Source organism: Coturnix japonica, chromosome 14 (genome assembly GCF_001577835.2).
Source record: "Coturnix japonica isolate 7356 chromosome 14, Coturnix japonica 2.1, whole genome shotgun sequence".
Lineage (NCBI taxonomy): Eukaryota > Metazoa > Chordata > Aves > Galliformes > Phasianidae > Coturnix > Coturnix japonica.
The window spans coordinates 6,516,800-6,543,017 of record NC_029529.1 but is presented as its reverse complement, the minus strand read 5'-3'; the positions used below and the strand labels follow the sequence as shown (position 1 = coordinate 6,543,017).

At 41.1% G+C, this 26,218-nt stretch overlaps 1 protein-coding gene across 6 annotated transcripts in view; it reads left to right on the top strand.

Annotated features, from left to right (window-relative positions):
• The window catches only part of ARHGAP17 (Rho GTPase activating protein 17), a 37,495-nt gene that overhangs the window by 401 nt on the left and 10,876 nt on the right, over nucleotides 1–26,218 (top strand). For 5 of the 6 annotated variants that reach the window (XM_015876729.1, XM_015876731.2, XM_015876725.2 and 2 more), the window contains exons 2-12: nucleotides 16,155–16,194; nucleotides 18,736–18,840; nucleotides 19,673–19,749; nucleotides 20,825–20,936; nucleotides 21,130–21,206; nucleotides 21,416–21,527; nucleotides 22,391–22,459; nucleotides 22,621–22,702; nucleotides 24,704–24,831; nucleotides 25,183–25,294; nucleotides 25,825–25,906. In XM_015876729.1, coding sequence (XP_015732215.1) covers nucleotides 16,155–16,194; nucleotides 18,736–18,840; nucleotides 19,673–19,749; nucleotides 20,825–20,936; nucleotides 21,130–21,206; nucleotides 21,416–21,527; nucleotides 22,391–22,459; nucleotides 22,621–22,702; nucleotides 24,704–24,831; nucleotides 25,183–25,294; nucleotides 25,825–25,906 — 996 coding nt within the window. The remainder of the gene's footprint in view (nucleotides 1–16,154; nucleotides 16,195–18,735; nucleotides 18,841–19,672; nucleotides 19,750–20,824; nucleotides 20,937–21,129; nucleotides 21,207–21,415; nucleotides 21,528–22,390; nucleotides 22,460–22,620; nucleotides 22,703–24,703; nucleotides 24,832–25,182; nucleotides 25,295–25,824; nucleotides 25,907–26,218) is intronic. The other variant, XM_015876730.1, reaches the window with a different exon arrangement.

Genomic DNA, 26,218 nt, shown 5'->3' with positions numbered 1-26,218 from the left:
CCTTTGTTGCCTCGTTTGGTTCAGTTTTTTTTTTCAGCTCTGTCTCTTTTTCACCCTTGATTGGTCCCCGGGTGCACGTTGTGTGACCGATGTGAAGCCTTGTGACACGCTGCCTCTTAGATCGGGCCGGCTCTGGCCTGGGAGGCGTTCAGCCCGGTGCTGTGGGGCTGGGCAGCGGTGCTCATAGGGCTCTCGTTGTGTTTTAACCTCAGAGACTGTTCTCAGCTTTTAATGAGAGCTTAATCCAAAGGTTTATGTTTTCAAACGATCCGTGTTTATACCTGTCTGTGCTTTGTTGCAGTAACACATTTAATATAACATCTGTTTTCTTTGGTGCCTGCTTTATGTTTGAGTCAAGTGTGTCAGCTAATAATGATGAAGCAGTGGACTTTAATAGGCATTTGTTTTGCTATTAAAGAGAGTGTAACTTCTAAACCAGCCTTCTGTGTTCTTTCATTCTCACTTTATGTAGCAATTTCTCTGTGGATTACTTTTTTTAAATTGTTTTTTAAGCTATTGGAATGGCTGTTGAGTTCCTGTTTGTTCACATTCGGCTGTGACTCCAAATGGAATTTGTGTAATCTCTGTTGCGCTGAGTAGGATGAATGCCTCGGTCCACTGTGTAGAATGGGAATGGGGGAAATAAGAGCTAACTGAGAGCGGTGTATTGCCTTGTACGGGTTGGGAGCAGAATCTCTCCCCTCCTTCGGAACCCTGTGCTGAAGGCAGCTGACACCCCACGCTGTGTGGCTGTGTCTGTCTGTTGTTTCCCTGCTGGTTCTCAGGGTGTGGCTGTGCGATCACTGCTCTGTGCCAGGTGCTGCTGCTCATTATTCTCTGTCCCAGCAGTGAAGTGTCCTTTCATTGTAACACCAAGAGGTACCTAGAATTGCTTTTCGTTAAAGGCTATTTCTACTGACCCTCATTTGTTGTTATAAGCTTAATGTTAGGAGTTAGTTTGAATTCAGTTTAGACTCTATGTCTCTTTTTCCCCGTTGGCATCAAATCCAAGCACATTCTTATTGAGTCTGTCTTTGCTTATAAAGTGGTTTTTAATCAGATATCTTAAGAGTGTTCAGCTGATGGGATGGATTCTTTACCCAAAAACATACAAACTTAAATTGAATAGAAGTGAGAAGGCTCTGAAAAGTGAGGATGATCATAAAGTTGTGACTGGTGTTTTTTTAACTCTTTTGCGTGTAAATTATAGCTTTATGTTTGCAAATGCTTTGAATTGACCAGATTGCTCATTTTAGAGATTGTTTGCCATGGTCTTATTAGTTCGAGGGACTTCTTGCTCATTTGTTGCTGACCTGAATATTTGTCTTCCCAAGTTAAAGAAAAATGCTTATGTAGCTGAAATAACTCTCATCTCTGCAAGTCTGCGTTAATTCCAATGAAACCCAGACTCTGTTTATGGGCGTGGTTTGGGGATGGGAGGGAAAGAAACAAAACTGAAGAGGTTGGTGTTGGGTTTTGCTGGTGTGATCACATGTTTATATGGGAGCTATAAATCTGGAAGCGTAGTGAGGACTGGCGTGCATCTCAGATTGCCATCTCTTCCTCCATGTGCACAGCCAAATGCTACTTTTCATCTCAACCCATTTTTCTTTACATTTTTGGCTTATTACGTTGCTCTTATCTAACTTTCAAGATAAAATGTTGTAGAAATGAATCATTTGCATTAGGTGTTTGCTTGGATATGGGCAGTACTTGAAGCAGGAGCTGCTTTCAAGGCCTGTCAAAGTACACAGTTGAGTGAAGGCTTTAATTTCTAGAAGCGTTGTCCACAGGTTCTGCTGTGGTTCTTTCCAATGGAGGAAGAAGGAAATGTCTCAGCCCAGTGACACTGAGTCAATAAATTGAGCATAATTAAAGCAAGTAGTATGCAAAGAAAAATGTTAACTTACAGCTCTAATAATACTTACATTGAAAGCCATTTTGTTTCAAGTGGTATTGTGGTTTAAAACACAGTGGTGAATGTTTAACATGCAAGCCTCCTTGCATTGCTTGTACTAGTCAAGAATTCAGAGGTCACCGTGGTCTTATTTCATTTCCCAAAGTAAAATCTCTTAGTAGTGACAGGCTTGTAGTTGGTTTCACTTGCAGTGCTGTGCTTTCCAGTTTATGGCAATGCTGCACTATGTATGTTTGATAAGCACTGAAGGACTTGTGGGAGGTGAGCCTGCAAAATGCTGCTGAACGGTGACGACTTGTAATATTAGCAGAGGTAGAAGTATTTTTGGCGCTGGGTACCAGAAGCAGGAGGTGAACCACTTCCATTTTGTAACACTGAAAATGAAATTGCATTGCTTTCGTTCTGTGGTTTTTGCTTACGTATGGTTGAATCAAACCAAACTGTCTTTCAGGTATACTAGGTTTTTTTGTAAGAGAGCTTGGTGATGCTTCAACTCGCTAGCAGGGCCAGCTGCTGATGTCCTCTTGCTTGCTCACTTGTGGCACTGCAGGGCCTTGTGCAGAACATCTGCTACTACTTGCTTTATTTGAGACACCCACCCTTCTGTACCATCCAGTGCTTTTGCAGGGCAACCTTTGACTTGGGGGTTTGTGATGGTGTATTAGAAAAGGGTGTATTCTGCTCCTCACCCATTCTGAGTTTTTGTCCTGAAAATTGTGGATAAGGGGAAACAGCGGTTTTACAGGGAGTTCAGCAAACTTCAGCTGTGCGTCAGTGATGTCTTCACCAGGTGGTTTCTTTCTCCTCAATGGAAGGATGTACTCTTGAGTGGTCATAGCTTGCTCCATTGAGCTTGTTATATATATAAGTGGTGCAGTCTTTCTTACAATCAGCTTCTGAAGGCACACAGCTGTACGACAAATACCTGACTTGGTATCAAGAAGTAATGCCTCAGTGTGAGGAGTAAGAGATGGTCCAGCATTTCTCTAGAGCAGAGGAACGGCATTTATGAGAAGCCTATGAGTCTGTATGGGTAGAATTCTGTAGTGTTATGAAATGCCTGTAAAAAACTAATTGAAGAGGGGATTATCTGAGTGGAGCAGGATTCTGAGATAATGAGTAGATGTAGAGTTAAATACAGCAGCAATTATCTTGAGGATGTTGCTGCATGCCTCAAACAAGAGAAGTATTCTGTCTACCATTGAGCACTTTATTTCTTTTATTTGATAGATTATCTGTAAGTGATGCAGCTGTTCAAGCAAGCATTTCTAATGAGAAAGTTCTAGTTAATGCATGAAGTAAAAATAACAAAAGGATACAGATTTTGATTTGAAGCTTCTACTTCTCTAACAAAAATAAGTGCTCAGAAATGTTGTCATTAAAGGCTTCTAATGATGCACTAAAAAGCATTTGGACTACTTAGCCAAGTAATTCATGAGAAATGAGTCCTCAGAGGTGTTTGTGTCCTGCTGTTTAGTTACAGAAAAACAGGCTGGTAATTAATGACTTGATAAGCTATCTAATAATTCTGCACAAGTTTGGCTTCTCTGCCTTTGGGGACACAGCCATTAGTGTTCTCATTTTTTTTCATCTTTTAGATACAGCTGACAACATAATGTACAGATGAAAAATTATTCTAGACATACTCTAGATCTTGGCTCTCATGACTTCTTTAGGCTGCCAGGTGGGTGCACTCACCTTTACTAGCAGGGATGCTGCCTGCCTGTCAGGCTGTTGTGCTGCTTAAACCAGGATCTTCAGTTCTGCCTAATTACAGTCTGGAAGAGGCCACAAACCAAGAGACAAGCTGACTAGAGCTTCTTCACAAGTTGTCCACTGTTTGAATACAACATCTTGTATATGGGGAGGTTTTTCCAAGCCATGTTCTCATGACATTGCTATGACTCACCAGGAGCATTGGCACATACCTTTTAATAGCTCACGCTGTGCATGCAAGGTGCAGTGCTGGACTATATTTAGGAGCTCTTCAGGCCACTCGTCAGTCCGTAAGAGGTGGGCTGGGATCGGTGTTACTGTAACACGGCACTAAAGCAGGTTATGTTAAAGTGACATACTGAGTGAATGTGTGTAGTAAGGAGCAGCTCAAATTTATTGTGTGTTCTAGTATTGCTTTGTGGAAAAGCTAGAATGGACCGAGCTAGTGTTGCCCATTGTGTCTGGTCTCAACTGTTTTTCAGAGTTCTGTCAATTATTACTTAGGAAAACTTTTATATCCTGTTCACCTGTTGATGGTTCTTTGGATACCAGCTGTTTTGAGAAGCTGATAAATGACACTGAAATGCGTCCACATTCAGGGGGAGAATTGACTTTGTGCTCGCTGCTGTAGGTTGGGATTGTCTGAGTACTCAAAAAAAGAAAATCCTGGGCTCAGTGTTTATAGTAGTCACGCTAAACATTTCCTGTTTATCTCCAGCTGAAGTTTGAGGTCTTTGGAATCAGAAAATTGACTTAGACTTTTCTAGAAGACGACTTAATGTAATGATAGGTTTGAAGAGTCTGAACAGATTGGACTGGGAAAGGTCTGTTGAACATGAGCAGACTTTTATAGTTTGTGTAACTGTCAAGGACTGATTGGCATGCAAATGTCAAAGCGCTTGTCTACTAATAGCAGAAGGAATGCATTATCTAAAGATCTGCATGTCTGAGGAGTCCAGGAGGTAGCCCTGCATTGCATGGGCTGCAGCAGCACTGTGTAGCTCTGCATCCTTTTCTACTTCAACCCCAAACTGCAAAACTTGGAAATACTGTGTTGTAGAGTTTCTTAATCTGAGAAAGGAGCAACCAGCCCTTTAGCCTGCTCCTGGACCAACAAAAGTTTTTTTGGTATCTGCGTATTTATCTACTTCCTGCACTCCTTAGGGAGCACTGACACAATGTAGCACATTGTGCAGCTCATTAATCTGCTTTTTTGTAAGTTGTGTAAACTTCCAATTATAGGAAAACTTGCAGCTTCCAAGTTTCCAGTTTGGCTCTGCAAATACAGTGATACAACTTTGAGTGTTTCTAAGGCAGGTATACATTCAGTTACTTTGTTTCCCCTTAGTGGAGGCAGAAAATACCTTCATTCTGTACCACAGCGTCATTCTGGTTTAATTTTGCTGACTTGGGGATATCTTCAAGTTTTGTGCCTTCTAGTAGAGATCTGTCTCAAGCCTGGTAGAAGGAAAAAAAGCATTGCATAATGCAGGGGCAGGTTTGCCTGTTGACTGGTGGGTGGGCACTGGGTAAATACTTGAGATTTTTTTGTTGCAACAAAAGAAATGACAGGACTCCAAACTGAGGGATTTGATAATTCTTAGCAGCAATCTCGTATGCCTCCAGCTGCATACTCTCATCTCGTTTAGCTGTGATCGTCATGCTGCTGCTTGCTGAAACAGATCAGAGGACTGATAAAATATTAACAACAAAAGGCAGACAGGTCCCATGGGCTCAGCTGGAGCCAGATCACCTCCAACTGTGCTGTGCTGCCTGAGTGCCCCCCAGGGCAGGGATGCACGGCGAGGCCAAACAGAGCAGTTGCCTGAGGAAAGCGTGGTTTTATGTTGCCTTTAAGCTATGAATCAAGTGTAAGCTTTCCAGTGCGCCTATTTCTCTCGTTGTTTCATAGACTTTGGAGGACAGTGATGATTTTGCCAGGCCTGACATGCTGCATTTCTGTTCTGGTGTGTAAACAGCCTGGGGCATCCCTGTGCCCATGAAGAGGGAACCAGAGGAGGGGCTTGTGCTGTTGTCAGGTGTGCCTGAGGAGGAGGTTTTGGTATCTGACATAACAGAATAATGAAGGTAAAGGTTCATGGAATCTGCTTGAGCTCAGTGGTGCATCTGGAATCGAGGCTGCTCTCTGGGCTGGCACCTGTGGTGCATCTTCATGCAAACAGAATCTCAGATTTGTCCCCTTTGTGGACAATGCTGTGATTCTTTAGTTCTAACTTGATCTGGTGGTGGCTCTTAGAGTAAATAATTTTTAGATCAGGTTATGCCTGGAGCTGAAATCCTAAAATAGTAATGATTTAAGTTGCTAAAATAGCTAGAAGGGATCTAAGAAGCTGCTTCCACGTGATGTGGTAATGTGATACACTTGGGATTTATGAAAGCAAATGCATTTCTTAGATACTTGCATAGTATTTTTAGGCTCGTTAATATGAATGGATCTCTAACAGAACTGTTCTTCCAATTAGAGATCACTATATTAGCTAATTCTGTAAAGCCAAACGCACAAGATCTCTCTAGGTTGTGGTCAAGTAAAAAGGTATCTTGGTGTGTTAGATGCTTCCTAGCACCGTGTGTGCTTTCCAGAAAAAGATGTCATGGCTTAAAGTAGCATCTTCAGGAGAACCTCCAGCCTGCTCTGCTGCTTTCCATTGCACATGAATTAGCTGTGCCTGTTTGCCACAGCGCAGCTCTGGTCTAAGCCCATGGGAGCTAAACAGTACAAGCTAAATTGGGTGAGTCGTGGCTGGTGTCCTGCAACATAGAACCAAATAGCTTCACAGCAGTCGATGATGACATACTGGGTGATTTTACCAGATTAATGTGCTTGATTAACTCATTTTCAAAGGCTGCTTGATTGCTGCTTGTCCCAGTTTTGAAAGCAAGGCTGAATTTGATCTTCAGCAACATTGTTGTGCTTTTAGCAGCTCTGGGTGTCTAGACAAAAAAGATTGGAACTTCCAAGTATCCTTTTAATCTGCAATGTTGCTTTGTTGACTTAACTGGAGTATTTTATGATGTATTCCTTAGGAACCAAATAAATGTAGTTATTTGGGCTTGTAATCATTATTCCATTGCTGATGAAAGCATGTTAGAATAGTAGTGCATCTAGTGCTTGGACAGTCCTGCTGTCTGAACAGGAAGCTGGTGTTCGTAACTCCAAGCCAGCTGGGTGAGGTCACAAGTTCTCTTCAGTGAGGAGGAGCCTTTTTTCCTTGACACAGATTGTTTTCTTGTGTAGTTAATTGCATTGCAAAATGACAGCAACATCCTGGAGTGTCTGCAGCAGAGTGAATCAAGGAGCCAGGGGGTCTGCTGGGCAGGGTGTGCAGAATGTCTGAGTCAGTTATAAGTGAGAAGGGTCAGTTTCCCTTCTGTCTTATAGATTGTCCTACACCAGAAATCACTTGATAACCAGTTATCAAGCCATCCATAGGAAACATTAATCCAGCTGATTAGAAGTTATTTTCCATATGAACATACTGATGTTCTGTCATTCCTTCATTTCTGCAGAGAAAAGAAACTTGCAAGCTAAGCTGTTGCAGAGCTGTTTCAGTTGAACATTGAGCTGGTTTGTCTTCTGTAAGCTGATTTCGGATGCAGATTAAGTGTTCTGAACTCTTGATGGTTTGGTTTTTGTTTTGTTTTTTTGTAGGAATGGAGCATAAGGATAAAGTAATCCTGGTTTTGTAGTGGGAGGTCTGAGTGTATATGTTAAGTGTTAATAAATCTTTACTGGGCTCTTAGAGGCTCATGTTTCCTTCTCAGAAACCCAGCGATGGTTACCTTTCAGTTTCAGGATAGAACAGCAAAAGCTGTGGTGTGCAGCTCATGTAATGTGCTGAGTGTAATGGTGCGCTTCTATGTGTTATCCGCATTAGTGTGGCCTTGTATATGCTGCATCTAGGCAACATGCAAACACTTGTATATCCAGTGTTGTAAAACCCTGTAACTGGATGAGCAGTCTTGATTGCAGGCTAATCTTCAGAGCCTCGGCTCAGTTAGTGGCTGGTTTGCTGCTTGGTGAAACACAATAAAGAGTTCAGCTGTTAATTGTTAATCAGAAAATCAGTGCAAAGGTTTCACTGTGAGATGTTGAGCATGGAGCACTGCATCCTCTGTGACTGTCCTGTTGGTCTGTTGTTGTGTCTCAGGTCTCAGAATTCCCCTTGCTTTTCTGTTGTTTCAAAGTTTCTAATTCCTTTTCATGTTGTTACTTTCTATTCCTGCTTCACTCTTCTGCATTTTCTTTATTTCCTTGTTTTGCTTTTTGTGTTAATTCAGTTTGGTTCCTTTTCAGAGGTTTTCACTTGCCAGCTCTTCTAACCCCTGCACTTAAAATAGACCTGTCTGGGCAGGGTGTTAAATTAAGAACACTGTTACCTTTGAAGTGCTCATTTTAAATTCTTTTCCTTTTTTTTAACCCTTATGCAATGTAATATGGAGCTGGAATGCCCTGCCGCAGTCCTAAAACCGAAACGTGTTCAAAAGAAAAGGCAGGACTTTTCAGCGGTTCATTGCATTTTGTTACGGTAGGATAAATGTGCAATACAGGGATGAGGCTGTCTGTGCTGAAAGCATTTAGTATTTGTAGAAGGCAGTATTGCTTCTTATCTCTTCTAATGATTGACAGTGCAGAATTTCAGGTTAAATAAATAAAATAACAAAAATTTGAAATGCTTTGACCATGTGGGCAGTCCGCTTATTCTGTAGCAGTCTGAATGCAAAGGAATGCTGGCTGAAGGTCCACGATACATCTGAACTGCTTTTTCTCTTTACTTTTGAAGGGGTTCTCCAGACATCAGGTCATCTGGCAAGGGACCAGATCCTTGTCTGAAATGAAAAGCTGCCAAACCCGCATGTAGGAAATCACTGAGCTGTTCATTAACATTGCCCACCAGCTTTGTTTGCTGAGGTGCAGCGATGGCTTGGCAGCAGTGCCCTCCTGTCTGTTTGTTCCCAGCCCTGTGCTTGCAGCTGCGACCACGATGGTGAAGTTGGTTTGGCTGAGAAACATCTTTTTTCCCAAGTGGGTCATTTTTCAGCTGGATCTGTCATGGTGGTGCTGGATGGGGAGGACAGCAGCCTGAGGGCACGGTTCCTGGTGGTGCCCACTAACTGCCCCTCACTCTTGGGGCAGAGCTCTATCCCAGGCTGCACTTTCACAGCACTTGGGCTGAGTTTAAGCAGCTCCTTGCAAAGGGGACAAACTTCACCTCTGCTTGCCCTGCCTGAGCAGGTGCCACTCCCCTGCCCTTTGCCTGGGGGGGGGGGCAGCTGCAGAGGGTGAGCCGTGTGGGATGTGGCCCTGACACATCCGTGTGGGGCTGCTGGCTTGGGATGGAGGAGTGGCTGGATGAGTGGACCAGGGCGTGGGATGGGGCTGCTTTAGGAAGTCCTCAGGAAGGAGGAACACTGCAGGGAAGCACTTGAGGCAGCAGTCCAACTATCACCCTTATCTCGGTGTAATTTCCTGGTGATTGCAGCTGGCAGAAGCCCAGACTGCTGCAAGAGCAGAGCAAGCAGCTCTACAGAGCTGTCTGCAAGAGATGAGACTGCAGGCTGCTGCTGTGATGCCTCCTAGGTGGGGTTGTTCTAACTGGGCTTAGTTCTTAGGGGTTCTGTAGGCACTACTGGAGCATGGTGGGAATGCTTGTCATGGCAGCAGCGATGTCCATGTCAGTGTATGATAACTGTATTATCATCAAATCGGACTTGGTGATCTCAGAGATTGATCCCAACCTTAATGATTCTGTGATTAGTTAGTTTGCTTATTGCCCAACTATTTTCTGTATCAATGTGTTATAATTCATTTAATTTTAGGTAAAATTATTGTGTAGGAGAGAAAGTTGCTTGCTTGGTCTTACATGGATGGAAAAAAATATCCCTTTAAATATAAATATTGTGCAGTTAAATATATAGTATTTTAATAAAGATTAATAAGGGTGTTCTATGCAATTTTAGCAACTCATATTAATAACCTGACATGTTTGGGGAGTTCTAACTTTGTGTTGGTTTCAGATTTGTCTGGATTTCTTTTTGCTGCTTATTTTTGACCTCTCAACACAGGAGATTTTACTTGGGAACAAACACATGACCGCTGCTTGATTTCACCCTGGCTGGATTTAAGCACTTAGAATTTTAATCCCTCGCCACAGCACTTCGAGAAAGGATTTATATGACAGTGTTTTCAGAACAAAATGCAAATCAAATGCACTTTTGAAAGAGAAACCATGTTGCTGTTATGGCCTAATGTGCATTGGGGTTCTTCTTGCTTGCTTTTTTGGAAGTAAGAATACAGAAAGAGCTGCAGTTAAAGCTTTGTAATGATATAAAGCAGAGTTGGAACAAATACTCAATTCACAGGGTCTGTAACAATGAGAAGTACTTAATTGTAAAGTTTTATTTACAACCAGATGTTTAAAAACTATCAGGCTTGTCAAAGGCTGCTCACTGAATTACAGCTTTCTCCATCAGGACAAAGTTGCTTTAAATCTTGTTCTGTATTTAATCTACAATTGGAATCTTGTCATTTAGAAACCTCAAATATGTTTGTCTCTAATTTATAAGAGCTGTAGGTCAATAATTTGCCTAGATTTGTTATATAAATAAACTATTTTTTCTTGAATGGCAGTATATGTAGTTTAATTCCTGACTTCTAATATTAACAACTTCTTTTACAGGAGGGGGGTTGGAGAATAGTGCAAGCCTCTGCTGGTGCTGTGCCTCCTAGAATGGCCCTGAAATAGGATCTGTCTCGAACTGCGGCTGTTCTCAATAGCTAAATTTACTGCCTTGCCTGGAGAGGAGCCCTGAATCCATTTCAGTGAGCAAGGGATCTCAGACCCAGTAATGCGAACAGGCTGTCATGAGCTTCCCTGCTGCCATGGAGGCAGTCTGCTTTGTTTCCAAGATGATTATCTTCCTAAAGCGTGGTCTGCCTTTAATTTGAGCAGAAAGGCTTCGTTCTTCAAAACTGGCTGGCTGAGATTATGGAAGAGGTCAGGGTTGTGGCCTCTAGATTGAGTGATCAAAGCCTGATGGAGAAACTCAGTGGGGAAAATGAAGGAAGGCAGAGGAGCAGAAAGAGTCATCTGTTCAGTGAGGGTGAAGTTGTAGTTCTGTAGACACAGGACTTCTGGACATACAGATCATGATTAATGAAGTGTTTTGGTGCCTAGAAGGTGATGCTGTGTTTGTTAAAGCACTCCTAAATGGTTAGAAGCACTAAGCCTGCAGTAACCACATGGGTTAAAATTGGTGACCTGAGTATTGCTAAAGTATGAAAACTGAATCTGCCCAAGGACCTCCCCTAGGAGTCACTTTATGGGTTAACTCCTCTGAAACAGGAACCATAGAGTGATTTCTCCTCCTTCCACTAATGCACCCATGGCCTCCAGATTTACAATAAAAGCAGTTCCAATATTTTGCATAAGTTTATATTGTTAATTTGGGTGAAAAACGGGGGCAGTAGACAAACTTGGAAGTCTGGCTCGTGGCTGGTTGTTAGAGGCGGTCACTAAATTCTAAGTAAATGCTGAAAGAAGGTTTACCTTGTGCTGTGCTGGTGTCTTCTGGAAAGAACTCAGCTGCAATGAGGATTCCTACCCTGGTCCCAGAGCGGCAGCTGGCTTTGCCATGGAGGGGAGTCCAACGGGATTAACCTGGAGCTTGTATAACACAAGGTTGGCTTCTGCGGTGAGGAGAGGACATGGCCAAGTGTTTTGGCTCTGGCTTGTCCTCAAAATGCAGCGCAGGTGAAAGCAAACTCCTATAGTACATCCGGAAAGCAGAACGCTGCCAAAGAAAGCGAAATAAATCCTATATTAAAAATGGTTTTGAAAAGTGGCATTTGATATATGCATTTATGAAGTCCACAGTTGTAGAAGTTTTGCTTTTCAAGCACAGAAATTTCCTTCAACATAAGGGTGTTAAAGAGCTCAGCTTATGAGAAGCGTACTCAAATGCAGACTGTCAGTAGAACACAGGAGATGGGAGACTGGTGTTAGAACCTGCATTACAACCCGCATTGCTTGAAATCCTGTTCAGATAGTGAGGCTTTGTGTGAGTGGCTGCTGAGGATCAGGAGCAGAGCTGGGACTGGGGCCTCCCTGCATCCCCCTGCCCACTTGAGACCTCAAACTCAAGCTAAAGTTGAGCAAGTTGCTGCCGCTCTATTTCACATTTGGATGCTGATTGAAGCAGTCACTTTAAGTGCTGATAAATGGCACTTGGGTGTGGGTTCCCAGCGTTGGGGCTGTTTTCCTGTGTCCTTATTGGAAGGGAGCCACCCAGCACCCATGGTTTTGTTCAGTTCTTTTCCTCTAATGGAAGTTTTCTTTCCATGTCGAAGTGACTTGACATGTATAATAATGAGACCACATGAATTTGGGTTATATTTATAGTTAATACTGATTGAAAAATCAGTCTGCCTCTGGAATTCAATACAATATTGAACTGACCTGTTAGCCATGAAACATTAAGTTCCATTTTCTGTGAGGCCTTAGTAGTAAAAAAGCAAATCTTTTAGAAGGGAAATTGTCACCTAATTCAGGACTCCTTGTTTTGGAGCAGAGCTGCTGATTCCTTCATTTTTCCTGGCAACAAGTCCTGCTATTGTGCTTTGGGAAGTAGGCAGGATGTGCTGCAAAGCGTTAACTTGCCAGCTAGTGCTAATCTGGTTACTCTGGGTAACAAACAAAAACTGTAAGGAAAATCAAGCAGCAAGAAGGAGAGCTTGAATTCCATCTCGTGTTCCAGGTAGGTATCTCCTAATTTCCAGTGATGGCTTTGCAGAGTGCCCCACGCAGCCTTGCCCTCCCTGGCATTGCCTCCGCCAGCTCTGTGCTGTGTGAGTCAGGGTTTCTGTTTCCACTCCAAAACTTGCACTGAGTCACTCGTTCTGTTGTGGATGCCCAGGGTTTATGGCCCCGCATGGCAGGAATGCTCTTGTTCCTTCCTTGTTTGCCTGTCAAGAGCGTAAATTTCCACTGGTTTTGTAGCTTTGACTGATCAGGAAATGTTCCCTCATCGGTGCTGGTGCTGTGGCAGTGTCAGGACTCTGCTGTGCAGCCACTGAGATGTTAAATATTGTTCGTATTCAGCTTCAGTGTTTTAACTCTTCAACTCTGCAGATTTTATACCTACAAAAGTAGATTTTTATTTTTTTCCTCCCACCATGAAAGATAAGCATTTTTATCTCAGGAATTCTCATCTGCTGTTTCCAGATGCACCAGCCAGAGGTCCTCCCTGTGCATTGATGGGGGGGCTGCTACTGGGGCTGGGGTGAGCAGTACCTGGCACCTGGCCCCTCCAGCAGCACTGCACTGTGCCCAGGGCCTGTCAGAGAGATGGGAGTGACTGAAATGCACGGTGCTATAAAACACAGGAGAGGAGGGCTGAGAACACATGCAGTAAACCTGTAAAATGACACAGCAAGCCGAGGTATTTTAATTAACATACCTAGGGAAAAAAGTTAGAGCCTTTCCTCTCTCAAACCTCTTGGTGGTTGTTCTTCCCTTGGAGTGAGTTAAGGCAGTGGGGTCTTGCCATGCCACTCCCATAGAGAAAATGGCACCAGCATCTGCAGTGTGACATATTTTGGGTTAAAAGCACCACTTGCTGCCCTCAGTAAAGTTTTAAAACAGCTCAGTACTTACCTTCTTTGTGGGCTATGGAGGTGGTTATAGCTGTAACCGTGCAATTGTTCAGTTTTGCTTTTGGAGTCAGTGTTTTAACTGAAAACCTTGGGGGCTGTTGCTGCAGCAGGATGCAGTCACGAGGTCGTGTTTTCTGCCTGATGGCAGTGGTCACTGAGAAACAGTGTTATTTGGTGGCTCTATCCTTGGCTTTAATAATAAAGGTGGAATGTGGGCCTGCAGGAAGGGTGAGGTCTTCCCTCTGTGGTTCCAAACCTGACATAATCAGCAGCTTCCCTAAACAGACACTGGCCTGGGGACTGGGAGCAGCAACCCACCGGGCTCTGGATTTTCCAAATACTTTGATAAGCAGCCATGTGTGCAGAGAGGGCTGGCACCTGGAAACTGCAGTAGTATAAGGAAGGGATCTTAGGAACACAAAAGGTGGGTTAATATTAGGAGCCTTTTTTCCTCTGAAGGTAGCTTATATAAAACGCATTTTGTGACTCCCAGTAGCTAAAAGGGAATTTGCAAAATGCTGCGGTTATAGCAATTTGATTATTGCTGCATGGCTGGGGAAAAACTCAGTGAACTCAGAACTGAAAGCTTTTTAATGTAAAATTAAGTGGTGCTCCCTGCCAGGGCATAGATCTTCTGCAGCTCATGGTTTAAATGATGCACACACATCCAGTTGTAGGTACTCTAAATGTTTTTAGAAATGGTTTTGCATTATACCATCTGAGGTGGCTGTTTCATGTCATAAAGCTGCTTGTTAGGTTAATGTGTGTTCTCTTCCGGAGTGCCAGAATTCCTCTGGAGGTGTCTGTTTCATACCACGTAAATACATAAAAGTGGGTCAGCATGGAGGGTAAATAAACTGCTGAAATACCTTCCTCTAATTTGTTCCTCTCCACTAAGCCAAATTAAAGGCTAGAGCTGTGTAGAGGGGAGTCAGTGTAAACATGAGTTACAAAATGTGGATGTGGAAACCAGCTGCCTTTTTTCTTAAGCAGGTTTCTAGGCAGAAGGAAGAAACTGAGACCTGGATATACATGCAAAAGGGGGGGAGGGCTGCTCTGCCATCACTCTTGCTGTAGTTTATTGTGGGGGATACCATCCAGAGGGACCTTGACAGGATTGAAAAGTGGGTCCATGTGAACCTAATAAGGTTAAACAAAGCTACATAGAAGGTGTTGCACTTGGGTCGGGGCAGTCCTAGGTACGCGTATGGACTCAGAAAAGAACTTATGGGAAGCAACCCTGCTGAGAAGAACTTGAGAATTCTGGTGGATGAGAAGCTGGACATTGAGTCAGCAGTGTGCACTTGTAACCAGGGAGGCCAACTGCATCCTGGGCTGCATCAGCAGAGGGATGGCTGTGGAGTGGGGAGGGGACCATCCTCCTCTGCTCTGCCCTCGTGAGGCCCCTTCAGGAGTTCTGTATCCAGTCCTGGGGCCCCCAGCGCAAGGATGATATGAAGCTATTGGAACAAGTCCAGAGAAGGACTACAAAGATGATCAGAGGCTGAAACACCTCTCCAGCTGTTCCAGAATTCTTGGTCTTGTATAGATGTCATTGCACACCTCATTTGCACAAGTGCTACATAGCGCTGTGTGCTTCTGTCAGCTCAGCTAGCTCACATGGATACCAGTTGCCACTTGAGCTTAGGCTGTTCTTATGGTGAGCACCCTCTACAAAATCTGTTGAAGAATGTGCTGCTGTTACTGGAGCATTTCCAGTTCTTTGGAGCTTCCGGTGGGATTTGGCAAGAGTGCTAACCTGATCATTAACCTCAACAATTAAATGACTGACCTCTTACAGGGTATGATTCTGTTCAGGCTCACTAGTTCTAGTTGTGTGGAAGTTCTAGTCGTGTGTATTTTCCTAAACAAATAAACATTGCAGTTCTTGCAGATTATATTTCTATCAAAGTATGAATGGCTGAGGTTTTGAGCATCACTATATTCTGCTGTTTAATTATTGAGCACTTTACGGTTCACCAACAGTTCAAGTAGATAATGCACCATGAAATTGAAGTCAAATACCTTTGAAAAAATTCAAGTGAACAAATGTTGTTACATCTCAAGACATGCTCAGCTGATGAATCCCCATCAATAGAATGGACTTTCTGCAGATGGTCAGACTTGCAGTGAGGTATCAAACAGTTCCTAAGATCAGAAGGGGCACATTGCCATAGACAAACTGACAGACAGCAGGAGGAAGTACTGCTTTGTGAACAGAAAAAAAATGAAGTACTGGGATACCTCAAAGTCCCCTACATTGAGAGATGGGATGAGCTGAGTTTCTCTTGTTTCTATAGATAAAGCAAAGGTCTGTTAAGGCAGTGTTATAGCAAAATAAATCAGCACCAAGCAAATCTGGTTCAGCGTTAAACAGTTCAAAGTTTGTGTGTAAACTAGGAATTAAGAAAGGTGTAGAACTGAATGCCAGAGGTTTGAGTGTGTGTATATATGCACAATTAAATAGCAATCTTTAATATTCTGGATGGAAGCCTTCTGATATTTTTCTGTTGAGAGCAGACCTTTACTAGGAAGGCTGTTAACTTCTGACACTGCTTATTTTTTCAATGATAATACTAAAATGATAAAAGAGATTTGGGTAATCGAGCAAAATGAGGTCATGGGAGGGTTTTTGGTAAAGGTCATGTTGATAGAAGATGGAATTGTGACCACCTCACCTTCATTTATACTTGTTACCAATTGATTTATTACTGACAAGGTATAAAAAGATGGATTTGGTTGCCCTACATTTCTCACTGTATTTCTTTACTTTCAGATGAACAGATAACAAAGCATTAAAGTCATTTCTGCTAATTTGTCTGATAATGTTCTTTTTTCCTTACATAGGGCTGAGAAAACGGAGGTTCTTAGTGAAGACCTGCTGCAGGTATTGTAACACAATTAACACATGTGCTTACCATTCTTTTTGTGAAGTTTGAGCCTCTGAATTTTGTGGAGCACCTATTAAGAAAATAAATTGGTAGAGCACGATGAGCTGGGAAGGAGCAGTGATTAGACACAGCTGGTTTGTCTTCACTTGCCCTGCTTTGGAAGGGACCATCTTGGCCTTTAAAAGAAATGGCAAAAAACATGCCAAGGTCATGCCAACAGATGTCATTTTTGGAATTGTTCTGAGTGCATAAGTGCTTCTAGTTTAGCTTGCAGTATTTGTTCTCAGACTTGTCACACTGGCGTTTGTTTGCAGACTTGTCATTCTTATGATATATGCCATCTCATCAAACGTTTCGTGGTGGAATTCTTGTTGCTGCTGTTAGGTTACAAGGTTGGCTGATTACACAAAACAAAGTGACTACAGACTTGTTCTTCTACATTGTTCTATTCCTTCGGCCGTTTTGTGAAAGGCTTTTTTATTATTAAAAAAAAAAAAAAAAAAAAGGGGGGGGGGGGAAAAGAAGGCAGATGAGTTGGCCAGAGCCAGGTACACCAGCTGCTCCTTCAGCCTTCTGTGCTATGATTAGTTCAAGTCAGTTACTAAGCATCTTAATATGCTGAAGTTCAAGACCTGTGTAGGAGACACGGAGGCCAAACAAATGAGGTGTTACTTTTATTTCATCTCTCTCCAGCTGTTCTGATTAAAGTAGAAGATGAGAGAATGTATCGGCTTTAGAACTTGAATTCAGCTACAACACATGAAGTCATTTTGAGTAATGGTGAAGTGATCTGACCTGACACTCTGTGCTCTGCTTTCCATGGGGCTGCTTTATTTGAGCCACAGAAATCTCAGCAGTTCGACAACGCTGTTTTTAATTTCTAAAGGGGTGTGCACAATTAACTGATAGAAGGGGTGTTATTTAAACACCTTGATAGCCTTTAAGGGCCCATCTGTTTTCTTGGTTAGCTGCGGAATAGCAACAAGAAGTGAAAGCCAAAAGTTCTGCTGCTTGTTGCCAAAAAAATTTTGCAAGCAAGGCTTTCCCAGGCACAGAGCAGACTGGCTACACCCAAGTGGAAGAATTTATTCACTTGTTTGTTTGCTCTTGGGGGCTCATGGAGGGGAGGGAGGCTCTTATCTAACTGAAGAGTTTAAAAGCATGGTGCTCTTCATCTTGTAAATGTTCCAGTGTTTTTATATTTATCTCTAGCTCTGACATAGGGTTGTCATAGCTCTTTTGGTTTTGGTTGGTTTTTTTTTGGTTTTTTAACTGTTTTGTGGAGTGTAGTACTCCATTTCCAAGTATCTTTGTTAAATATCTTCCATCTGAAGAGAAGCTGTGTGATTCAGTACTGCGAAGGCTTCTATAATGGGCCCCCTTTCTGGGATGCCCTTGTAGCCTACACTGAAGCAGTCACTTGATGCTTTGTACACTGAAGATGCCCTGTGGTTGCAGACAACTTGGCCTTGAGGTCACATTTTCAGTTCAGAGGTAGCTTAATGGAGATTAATGTCTCTTGTGGTTTTTATGTCATTTTTGAGCTCAAAAGTATATCAGCAGAGAGTATATTATCATGAAGTTTTGGGGTCAAGTTCCTCCTATCCCTTTAGGTTTGGCATTCTGCTGTATGGAAAGAGGCTGTTGGAATGTTGGCTCTTCAGGGCCTTTCTGGGGAGTGTGAGGAACACGTGTGGCTGCTGTGAGCTGGCAGAGTGCTTGGGGTGGCTCCTCATTGAGGTTACTGCACTTCATGTAGGGATGAAAACCCATGTTTGGTGTTTGAACAAGTCTGAACTGTGTCCCCTTGCAAAAATACTTTTACAAATAGGATCTGATTTGCAATGTGTTGGTAGCTTTTAATCTTGACTTTTAACAAAATATAAATGAAACTTCTTAGCTGCAACAGTGGACTGCAAAGAGTACCACCTTCTTCACGTATCCTTATATGGCCTTCTTAGAAGTGGCCTGAATTTTTGAGGTTTCAGAGGAGGCTTTTGTGGCAGTTTCTCTGCACCTTACTTTAACAAAATAGATGTTAGGAAACTTACTAGCAGCTCAGCTTGGGTTCATCTTGAGTCTTTCAAAAGCTTTTAGTCGTGTTAGTACTGTGTGCCCTGAGCTTGGCACAGCTGCTGCTGCCCTCTGAGGGGATCTGAGGAGCCAGTGCTGCACTCTTGTGCTCAGAGCAGGGCTCTCATGCTGGTAGGAGGGATGGTATGCATATCCTATCTCAGCAGTTATTGTCCATAAATGCATAGTAAACCTATTAGGAAGGGAACATGTGTCAGTCTTAACTGGATGCATGTTGTTCTAGATGTGAATTTACAGAATTCTGTGTTCATTAGAACGTGACATATTTTTGCTTTCAAGCACTTCTGTTAAGCATCTGAACTTCTTTGTAAGCTACAAAACTTGAGAAATAAGCAAGCCAGAACTAAATGTGATAGAGGAGGAAGTTTTTTTCTGCTGAGGCCAAGAAAATAACTTCTGTTTCTTATTTTCTTTTCCTCCTCTGTCCCCCCTCTGCCTGCTAGATTGAGAGACGTCTTGACACTGTGAGATCTGTTTTTCACATCACACAGAAACGGTTAATTGCATGTTTTCAGGGCCAATATGGTACAGACCCTGATAAGAGACATGTAAGTACAGCTGTTCTTTGGTTGTCTTCTGAGACTAGTCTGAATACAGCCTGGCCTTCTCCATTCTGATCAGTCCCTGTGCCTGATGTTATCAAAGACAAGTGTGACTGTAAATTAATAATGTATATATAATTCCACATTTTGACATGTTTTGGTAAAATACTAACTATAGTTCACCATCCAGATATAATAACATGAACTCAGAATACCTTAGTATTGTCAGGACACCCATTTCTGCATTGTGCTGAGTTCTTAACGCTTTCGTAAGAGTTAAGTAAAGGCAGTTGCTTTGCCTTGTTCATCAGGCTCCTCATGTTTACAATTGCCTTTGAGCACAAATTTCTCAAATTAACCATAAACCTTCTGTGCATACATAATTTCTGCCCCTTAACTTTCTTTAGCAAAGCCACAGGAAGGTTTCCTTGATGCATTAAATCCACAAATAATTAACATTCAAATTTTCTCCTTTTATTGAAAAACAATTATTCTAAAAATGGGCACAGAAAACATTACCATCTGTAGGGAAATGAATGGCCAAGCTGCTTAAATCTCAGGTTTAAAGCAATTCTCTAGTTAAAGCTACTTAGCAATGTTACAGTAGTTGTAGTACAATTTGGACTAGTCATTCAAACTCAAACTGCCTTTCACATTAACTGAGAACATGAATCTTTCAGCTTGAAACTTCTTGTGACTTTCATTTTCTTAAAGTCAAACAATGAGTTTCATATATGTATAATAGAAACAAAATGGAAGAAATATTTAGGGGGTTTATACTGGAAAAGCTGGAAAAGGTCAATAGCATTAAGTAAACACTGTTCATTCTGTTCCATAGAAAAAGCTTCCTCTAACAGCTCTTGCTCAAAATATGCAAGAAGGATCTGCCCAGCTAAGTGATGAAACTCTGTTGGGGTAAGTACCTGACTTTCTTTATTAATAGTTGTCTGAGATTTTATTCCTTGCAGAGCTCTAATTAGAGACTTTATATACACAAAGGCTGCTCTCAAGCTAATGGGACTAATATTTCTAGATTCTCTCTCTAACTCATAGGACTTAAAAGTGAACAATCATTTCTTCTGGAACATTTCTAAAAACAAGTTTTAGGCTTGCTCTGAATTGCATTCCAGAGGATTCTGATATTCTGCTGTTGTAAAAGCTTTTGAAAATTACCTTATCTCCTTGTGGACTGTTAAAATGATTACCCCAATTTAAAGTTCAAAATCTAGTATAAATGCTACATTCTGCAGATTCACATCAGTGTCTTCTAGTTTAAAGTAATGCCAGTTTCCTTAGCCTGGCAAAGTATTTCTTTGCTATTTTCAGGAAAGCAGTTGAAACAAACATCAAGATGCTGAATTCCTGAAGCAACTGTTTTCTTGTTGCTGATGGAGATTCTAATGGAGACAGTGGGAAGAACCCAAAAACATCTGTGTGCATTTTTCAAGCTGTTGCATAAGATTTAAACGTGGGTAAAAGTTATAAAGAGAATATGGTTTTATGTTTTCTATAGAACAAGCTTGAAGCAAAGGTCAAAGTATGATTTTGGAACCTGTAACTGCTTCCTTTTGATTACCTGCAATTACAGCATTAAGGCTTTTTTTTGTATTAAAGTGGCTTAGGAGAAAATTAAATACTGCATTGAGCCATTTTTTCTGTGCCTGGTAAGATGGAAAGATAAGCTTCAAAATAAATACTAACTTTTCTGTTCTTGGGACCATTACAATCATCTAGTGACTTAAAGTCTCCAAAACTATTGTAATGGTTAAGGAATTACAGACAGCAAAGGTTTAATAGCACTCCTTGCCTATACAGAGTTTGCCAATGACAGCATAGAACAGCTTGTTTTTATGGCATTAATGACTTGCTTTGTACAATGCAGGCTTTCTAAAAGGGTAGTAAAGAGCAAAGCCCCACAATTGTTATTTTGAATCTTTCTTCTTTAGTCAATAGTAACTCACATTGCAACCATTTCCTACAATTCTTAAAGGAAAATGCTAGATACGTGTGGTGATGCAGAGAATAAATTGGCATTGGAGCTCTCTCAGCATGAAGTACAGATTGAAAAAGACATTTTAGAACCACTGAGCACGCTAACAGAGGTAAGTCACGTCAGCCTGGCTGAAGAAATAAATCTGGATTTTTATGTATCAACTGCACAAAAAAGGTTTATCTCCTTGCTAATAAGATAGATAGCTAGTCATGAGTTACTGGTGGAAAGTGAGCGTGAATTCTACAAAATGCAGCATGATGCACTCTTCAGAAAAAAATGTATGTCTTGAATTCTGGTTCTAGGTAGAGATTCCCAACATTCAGAAGCAGAGGAAACAGCTTGCAAAGCTGGTTTTGGACTGGGATTCTGCTAGGGGAAGGTAAGAAGTATTTTAAAATGCTTAATCCTACACTGTTCACGTTGGCTTCTTGTTGACACCTGATCTGATGTTGGTATTTGCTTACCTGAAGACCCCTGAAATGATTGGCTTTTCCTGGTCAAAAGAAAACAATTTTAGAAGTGAGCCCTCAATGCAGATTCTTGATTAGTACTGGATTTTGCCAAATGACTGAAGCCTTTCTTCTGCAGGTATAACCAAGCCCACAAGACTTCAGGAACAAATTTTCAAATGCATCCTTCAAAAATAGATTCCCTTAAGGAAGAAATGGATGAGGCTGGAAATAAAGTAGAACAATGCAAGGTATAACAAGAGGCATCTCTCATGAGCAACAGTAGCAACCAGAGTACGGCTGCATCCATAAGCCTTGCTTGTGGCACTAGCTGTCTTGCTTGTAGTCACAAGTTACATGTCTGGTAATGAACTGGATGTTTTAACGATGTAATTAGGGTTAGTTAAACACTGAAGTGCTTTCATTAAGAGGAGCTTTACTTTTCAGGATAAGTATTTTACATTGTTTGCTGGTTTACTCTGAAACAACTATAAGAAGAAACTACCTTAGCCTTGACTTAAATGTTCAGGGTGTCTGTATGCCTTCAGCCACTGAGTAGCCAGGAGGTGTGAGCACAGCTATGGGCAGTTTACATTCAGTTTCACTTCTCAGTTGTTGAATGCTAGATTATGATGCAGTTGAACTGAGACTCCAAAACCTTATCTTTTCATTCCAGGATAGGCTTTAAATAATCCTGCCATACAATCCAATTACCACCTTCTTTACTGTATTAAGCAGGCATTTTGAATGAATTCTGCTTGAAAGAAAATGAACAGTGTGGTCTTAAAGCATTGTTACCAACTATTCAGAAATGAAGTGTACTCTTGGGTGTACTTTTCCTAACAAAAGTAGAATATAGTTTCTATATTGTGTTCTCACAGAATTATAAGATGCTGTCTAAAATGTGTGCTTTTAACCCAGAGGAAGAGTTAGGAATTACCAGTAGTTCATCCCATTAATTTATTTTGAGCTTACCACTTAGTGTGTATTGCAGAGTGGGTGGATGTAGCCTGAATCAATAGTTCAAATTTACTGCAGGCAAGAAAGATGTGTATAAGTTGGAATACCTTTGTAAATTTCGCTTGCTGTTCTGCATCCTTTTCTTTATTCAAAGGATCAACTAGCAGCAGATATGTATAACTTCGTGTCCAAAGAAGGAGAATACGCTAAGTTTTTTGTTATGGTGAGTATTTTTTTTCAGTATGAGCTTGACTGCAGCACTTACGCATAGACACTCAATTCTGAAAGATCACATTTTATGTGCTAAACCTTCTAGTCTTATGTTGTGTACTCATCAGAAGCTAACGCTCTTTTTGTTTTTTAAAATGTGGCTTCTGTTCTCAGTTATTAGAAGCACAAGCAGATTACCATAGAAAAGCATTAACAGTCATAGAAAAGGTCCTACCCGAAATTCAAGCCCATCAAGGTAAAGTAACCTGTGCTCTGGCTGATGCTTCTCCTTGCCTGTGCCACCTATGCACAATATTCTTCTTCTTTATCTTGATTCTTTTGCATGCAGTCTTAATAAATAAGGTCATTTTGATCTACTTAACAATTTTGCATTCCCAAGCATAATTCCATCTTCGCTCTTTTCTCTGGAGTTCTCCAGCCATATTTTAACACTCTAATAGAATACTAAGGATCTGTCTCCAAGAGGATAAAGGATTTTTTTCTATTTATCATGTGACCTTTTGCTAATTAATACCTGACTTTTCCAGACAATGAAAATTTGAAACTTCTTTGTTTCTTGAATAGCTAGTAGGCAATCAGCAGAAAATTTCCCAAGATTCTAAACAGCTTTTTTTTTTCCTCCCTCCTATGTAGCCTTTTTCCCAATGTACACACTGCAGTGTTGAGTTTGCTGTGCTGAATATCAGCAGTTAACAGGCTAGTAAGAGAGCTGTATCTCTTCCCCATGGTACTAAGCGTTTCATTGTCAGCATAAAATAAGGAGAGTCATTAATGGTTTGGTCTGAAGATGCACCGTGTGCTATTGAAATTACTATCCTAAATTCTGACTGTACTGATTCTGAATCTACTGATTAGTAGAGGTAGGTTGAACAAAGTCTGAGTGACATTCAGAGCTGAACTCAACTATAGCAGGTTATATGCATATTATAAAAAGATGAACCATTAAACTAAAGATGCCAAGAAATATGAGCATCTTGCTGAAAGATGACAGAGAATGATCTGTTCTCTGTAGATCTGATGAAATGCAAAGTAACAAACAAACGATACTTATGCAGGGTTAGGGCTGCATTATGGCTGCGTGGAAGGCTCTGTTTACAAGATACAGATCCAGCTGGTTTAATTTTCCTTTGTTGCTTAGCTGCTTTGTGCAAAGCTTTTCATATGGTGAGTGCTTCAGTACAGATTAGCCTTCCTTAGAAGGTGTCCCCAGAGGGATACGATCTGAGTGGGCCAGTGGCTAAGTGTAGGTTGTGACTGCAGTTGTTTCTAGCTGCAGTTGACTTTGACTATGACTTTGAACAACTACTGAGATTTCTTTGTTTGCTGTAACTTGTAAAACTGATGAAAATAGCATGGACCTCTCATGGTACCTTACTGAATGAGGGGAAATAAAGCCATGCGAAGGGGATATAGTTAATATGTTGTTGGTTCTTTTTTCTTTAAAAAGAAAAACAAAAATTCTTTGCAGAAATGCATCGTGTCTTTGGAGGACTCCTTCAACATCTTAACCTTTTTTCCATACAAAAGAAAGAATGCATCTTTACTAACAATTAATAACGTTTTACATCTGCATTTTTCAATTAAGACAGCAGAAATAATGGGTGAAAAATAACTTCCAGGAAACAAATTCACATTCCATTTGGAGAAATGTGTGCCAATTCTGACTTCAAAAGCTAAGGAACAATCAGAAGATGTTAAGGTGAAAATCTGTGCGAGTGTTAGTGATATACTGCAAATGAGATTGTAAGATTAGTAACACCTATTTGAAGTTGTTGATTTTTAAATCAGCAATAAATTGAGTGTTACATTAACAGCTCTGTTTTATATGTACCTTTAACACAGGTAAAACTCGAATCAGCCCAGGTCCTGAAATCTGGGCAAAGTTTTTCTCAAAGATTCTTGTTAACCTAAGACTTTTGGAGTCTTACTAAATCAGAATCAATGTAATTTTCAGACATGTGATAGCCTAGTAAGACGTGCTTTCAGTTATATGAAAGATACATATTTGGTTTCCCATCCAGAAAGATGCAGAAGTATTTTTTTTACTGAGAATACTCACAGGCTCATGTTCTCTTTACTCATCATATGAGGGATGTTACCTATCAAGGTCTGTACAACTCCTACCATGTTCTGAAAATTTCTTAGCTGTAGTAGAGGCTTTCTTCTTTACTTGCCTGGGATGTAATTCAAGTGATTGTTAGATATTTTGCTCAGTGTTTTGGTACTCTTCAATTAGACAAATGGACTGAAAAACCAGCTTTTGGAACTCCATTAGAAGAACATCTCAAGCGCAGTGGTCGTGAAATTGCAATCCCTATTGAAGCCTGTGTAATGATGCTTCTGGAGACGGGGATGAGGGAGGAGGTAGGTAACACTATGTCACGCATAATGAAGGATAGGAGAAAAATGTAGTGAAACTCATGGACTGATGTCTGTGCTTCCTAAGTTTACTTAAGTAACTTTTCTCATTAATGTAGATAATAAGTCTTGTAACACAAAGGCTTCAGCACTATTTGTAGTGTATTTGAGATCGTAGAATGGAAAATGGATAATGGACCAAGGAGTGATGGGGGACCACCACTGGTTATGGTATGAAGTGTTATCAGATGGTGTTGATACATCAAGAGTCAGCTTGGTAAAGCAGTATAAAGAGAAGACACTGAACTATAAACTGCTTTGAGAGAGTCATAAAACTTTTATTTTTTTATCATGCAGGGCTTATTCAGAATTGCTGCTGGAGCCTCCAAGTTAAAAAAGCTTAAAGCTGCCTTAGACTGTTCAACTTCACAACTTGATGAATTTTATTCTGATCCCCATGCTGTTGCAGGTACTATGAATGCTCTGAGTCAAAACAGATGCGAATGGATAGAACACAAGTTTATTCTGTTCGTTTAACTGTTGACTTGCTACGGTGTTGACCTCTGTGCAGATAAACAGTGAATGGAAGTAAAATGAAAGGTCAATTAATTGAGTAACTTAACATGGTTATGCATACGGCACACATGCTGAACATACTTGATACGCCTGCATGCCAGAGTAGTGATTAAAATTCAGGTGATTGTGGTATTTCCAATATTATATTTCTCAATTGATCATGCTGGCACTTCTCATGAGACTAGAGTCATATGTAGCTTTACTAAGGTTGTTTTGAAGGATGCTTCATAATTTGATAATACACATTTCTGTCTAATTACAGTAATGGCCAACATGCTTCTTATGTTCAGTGTTGAAGAGATTATGGAAGTGTCAGACTGTCCTGATATTTCACTGGAACTGGAGTACCGTTGCATAGATAAAATAGCAATTTTAAGTAAACTGAAAGCATTGGCTAAGAAATTTGCCTATTCCACATTGCAGGTGCCTTGAAGTCCTATTTGCGAGAATTGCCAGAGCCTTTAATGACTTACAGCCTTTATGAAGAGTGGACACAAGCTGCAAAGTAAGCATGCTACAAATGGTTATGTAGAAAAAGTTCGTTTTTTTTTGTCAAATTTGGATCCTCAGGTGAACTCAAAAGTCCAAGCCCACATTGTTTCTGAACACGCAGATGTTTTCTCTAGCAAATTATGTGTTGTACCTTAATATTAATGGTCAAATGTGGTGAAATGTCTAGCCATTTTATCTTCAAATGTAAGGGCTGCTTTCAGGCTACTGCCTGAATGGTGTTGATGCTTAAGCAGTTTTGGCTTTGAAGATTGAGATAATTCAAACAGTTGAAAAGCAGGTTGTTGAATTACCAAGTACAACAATG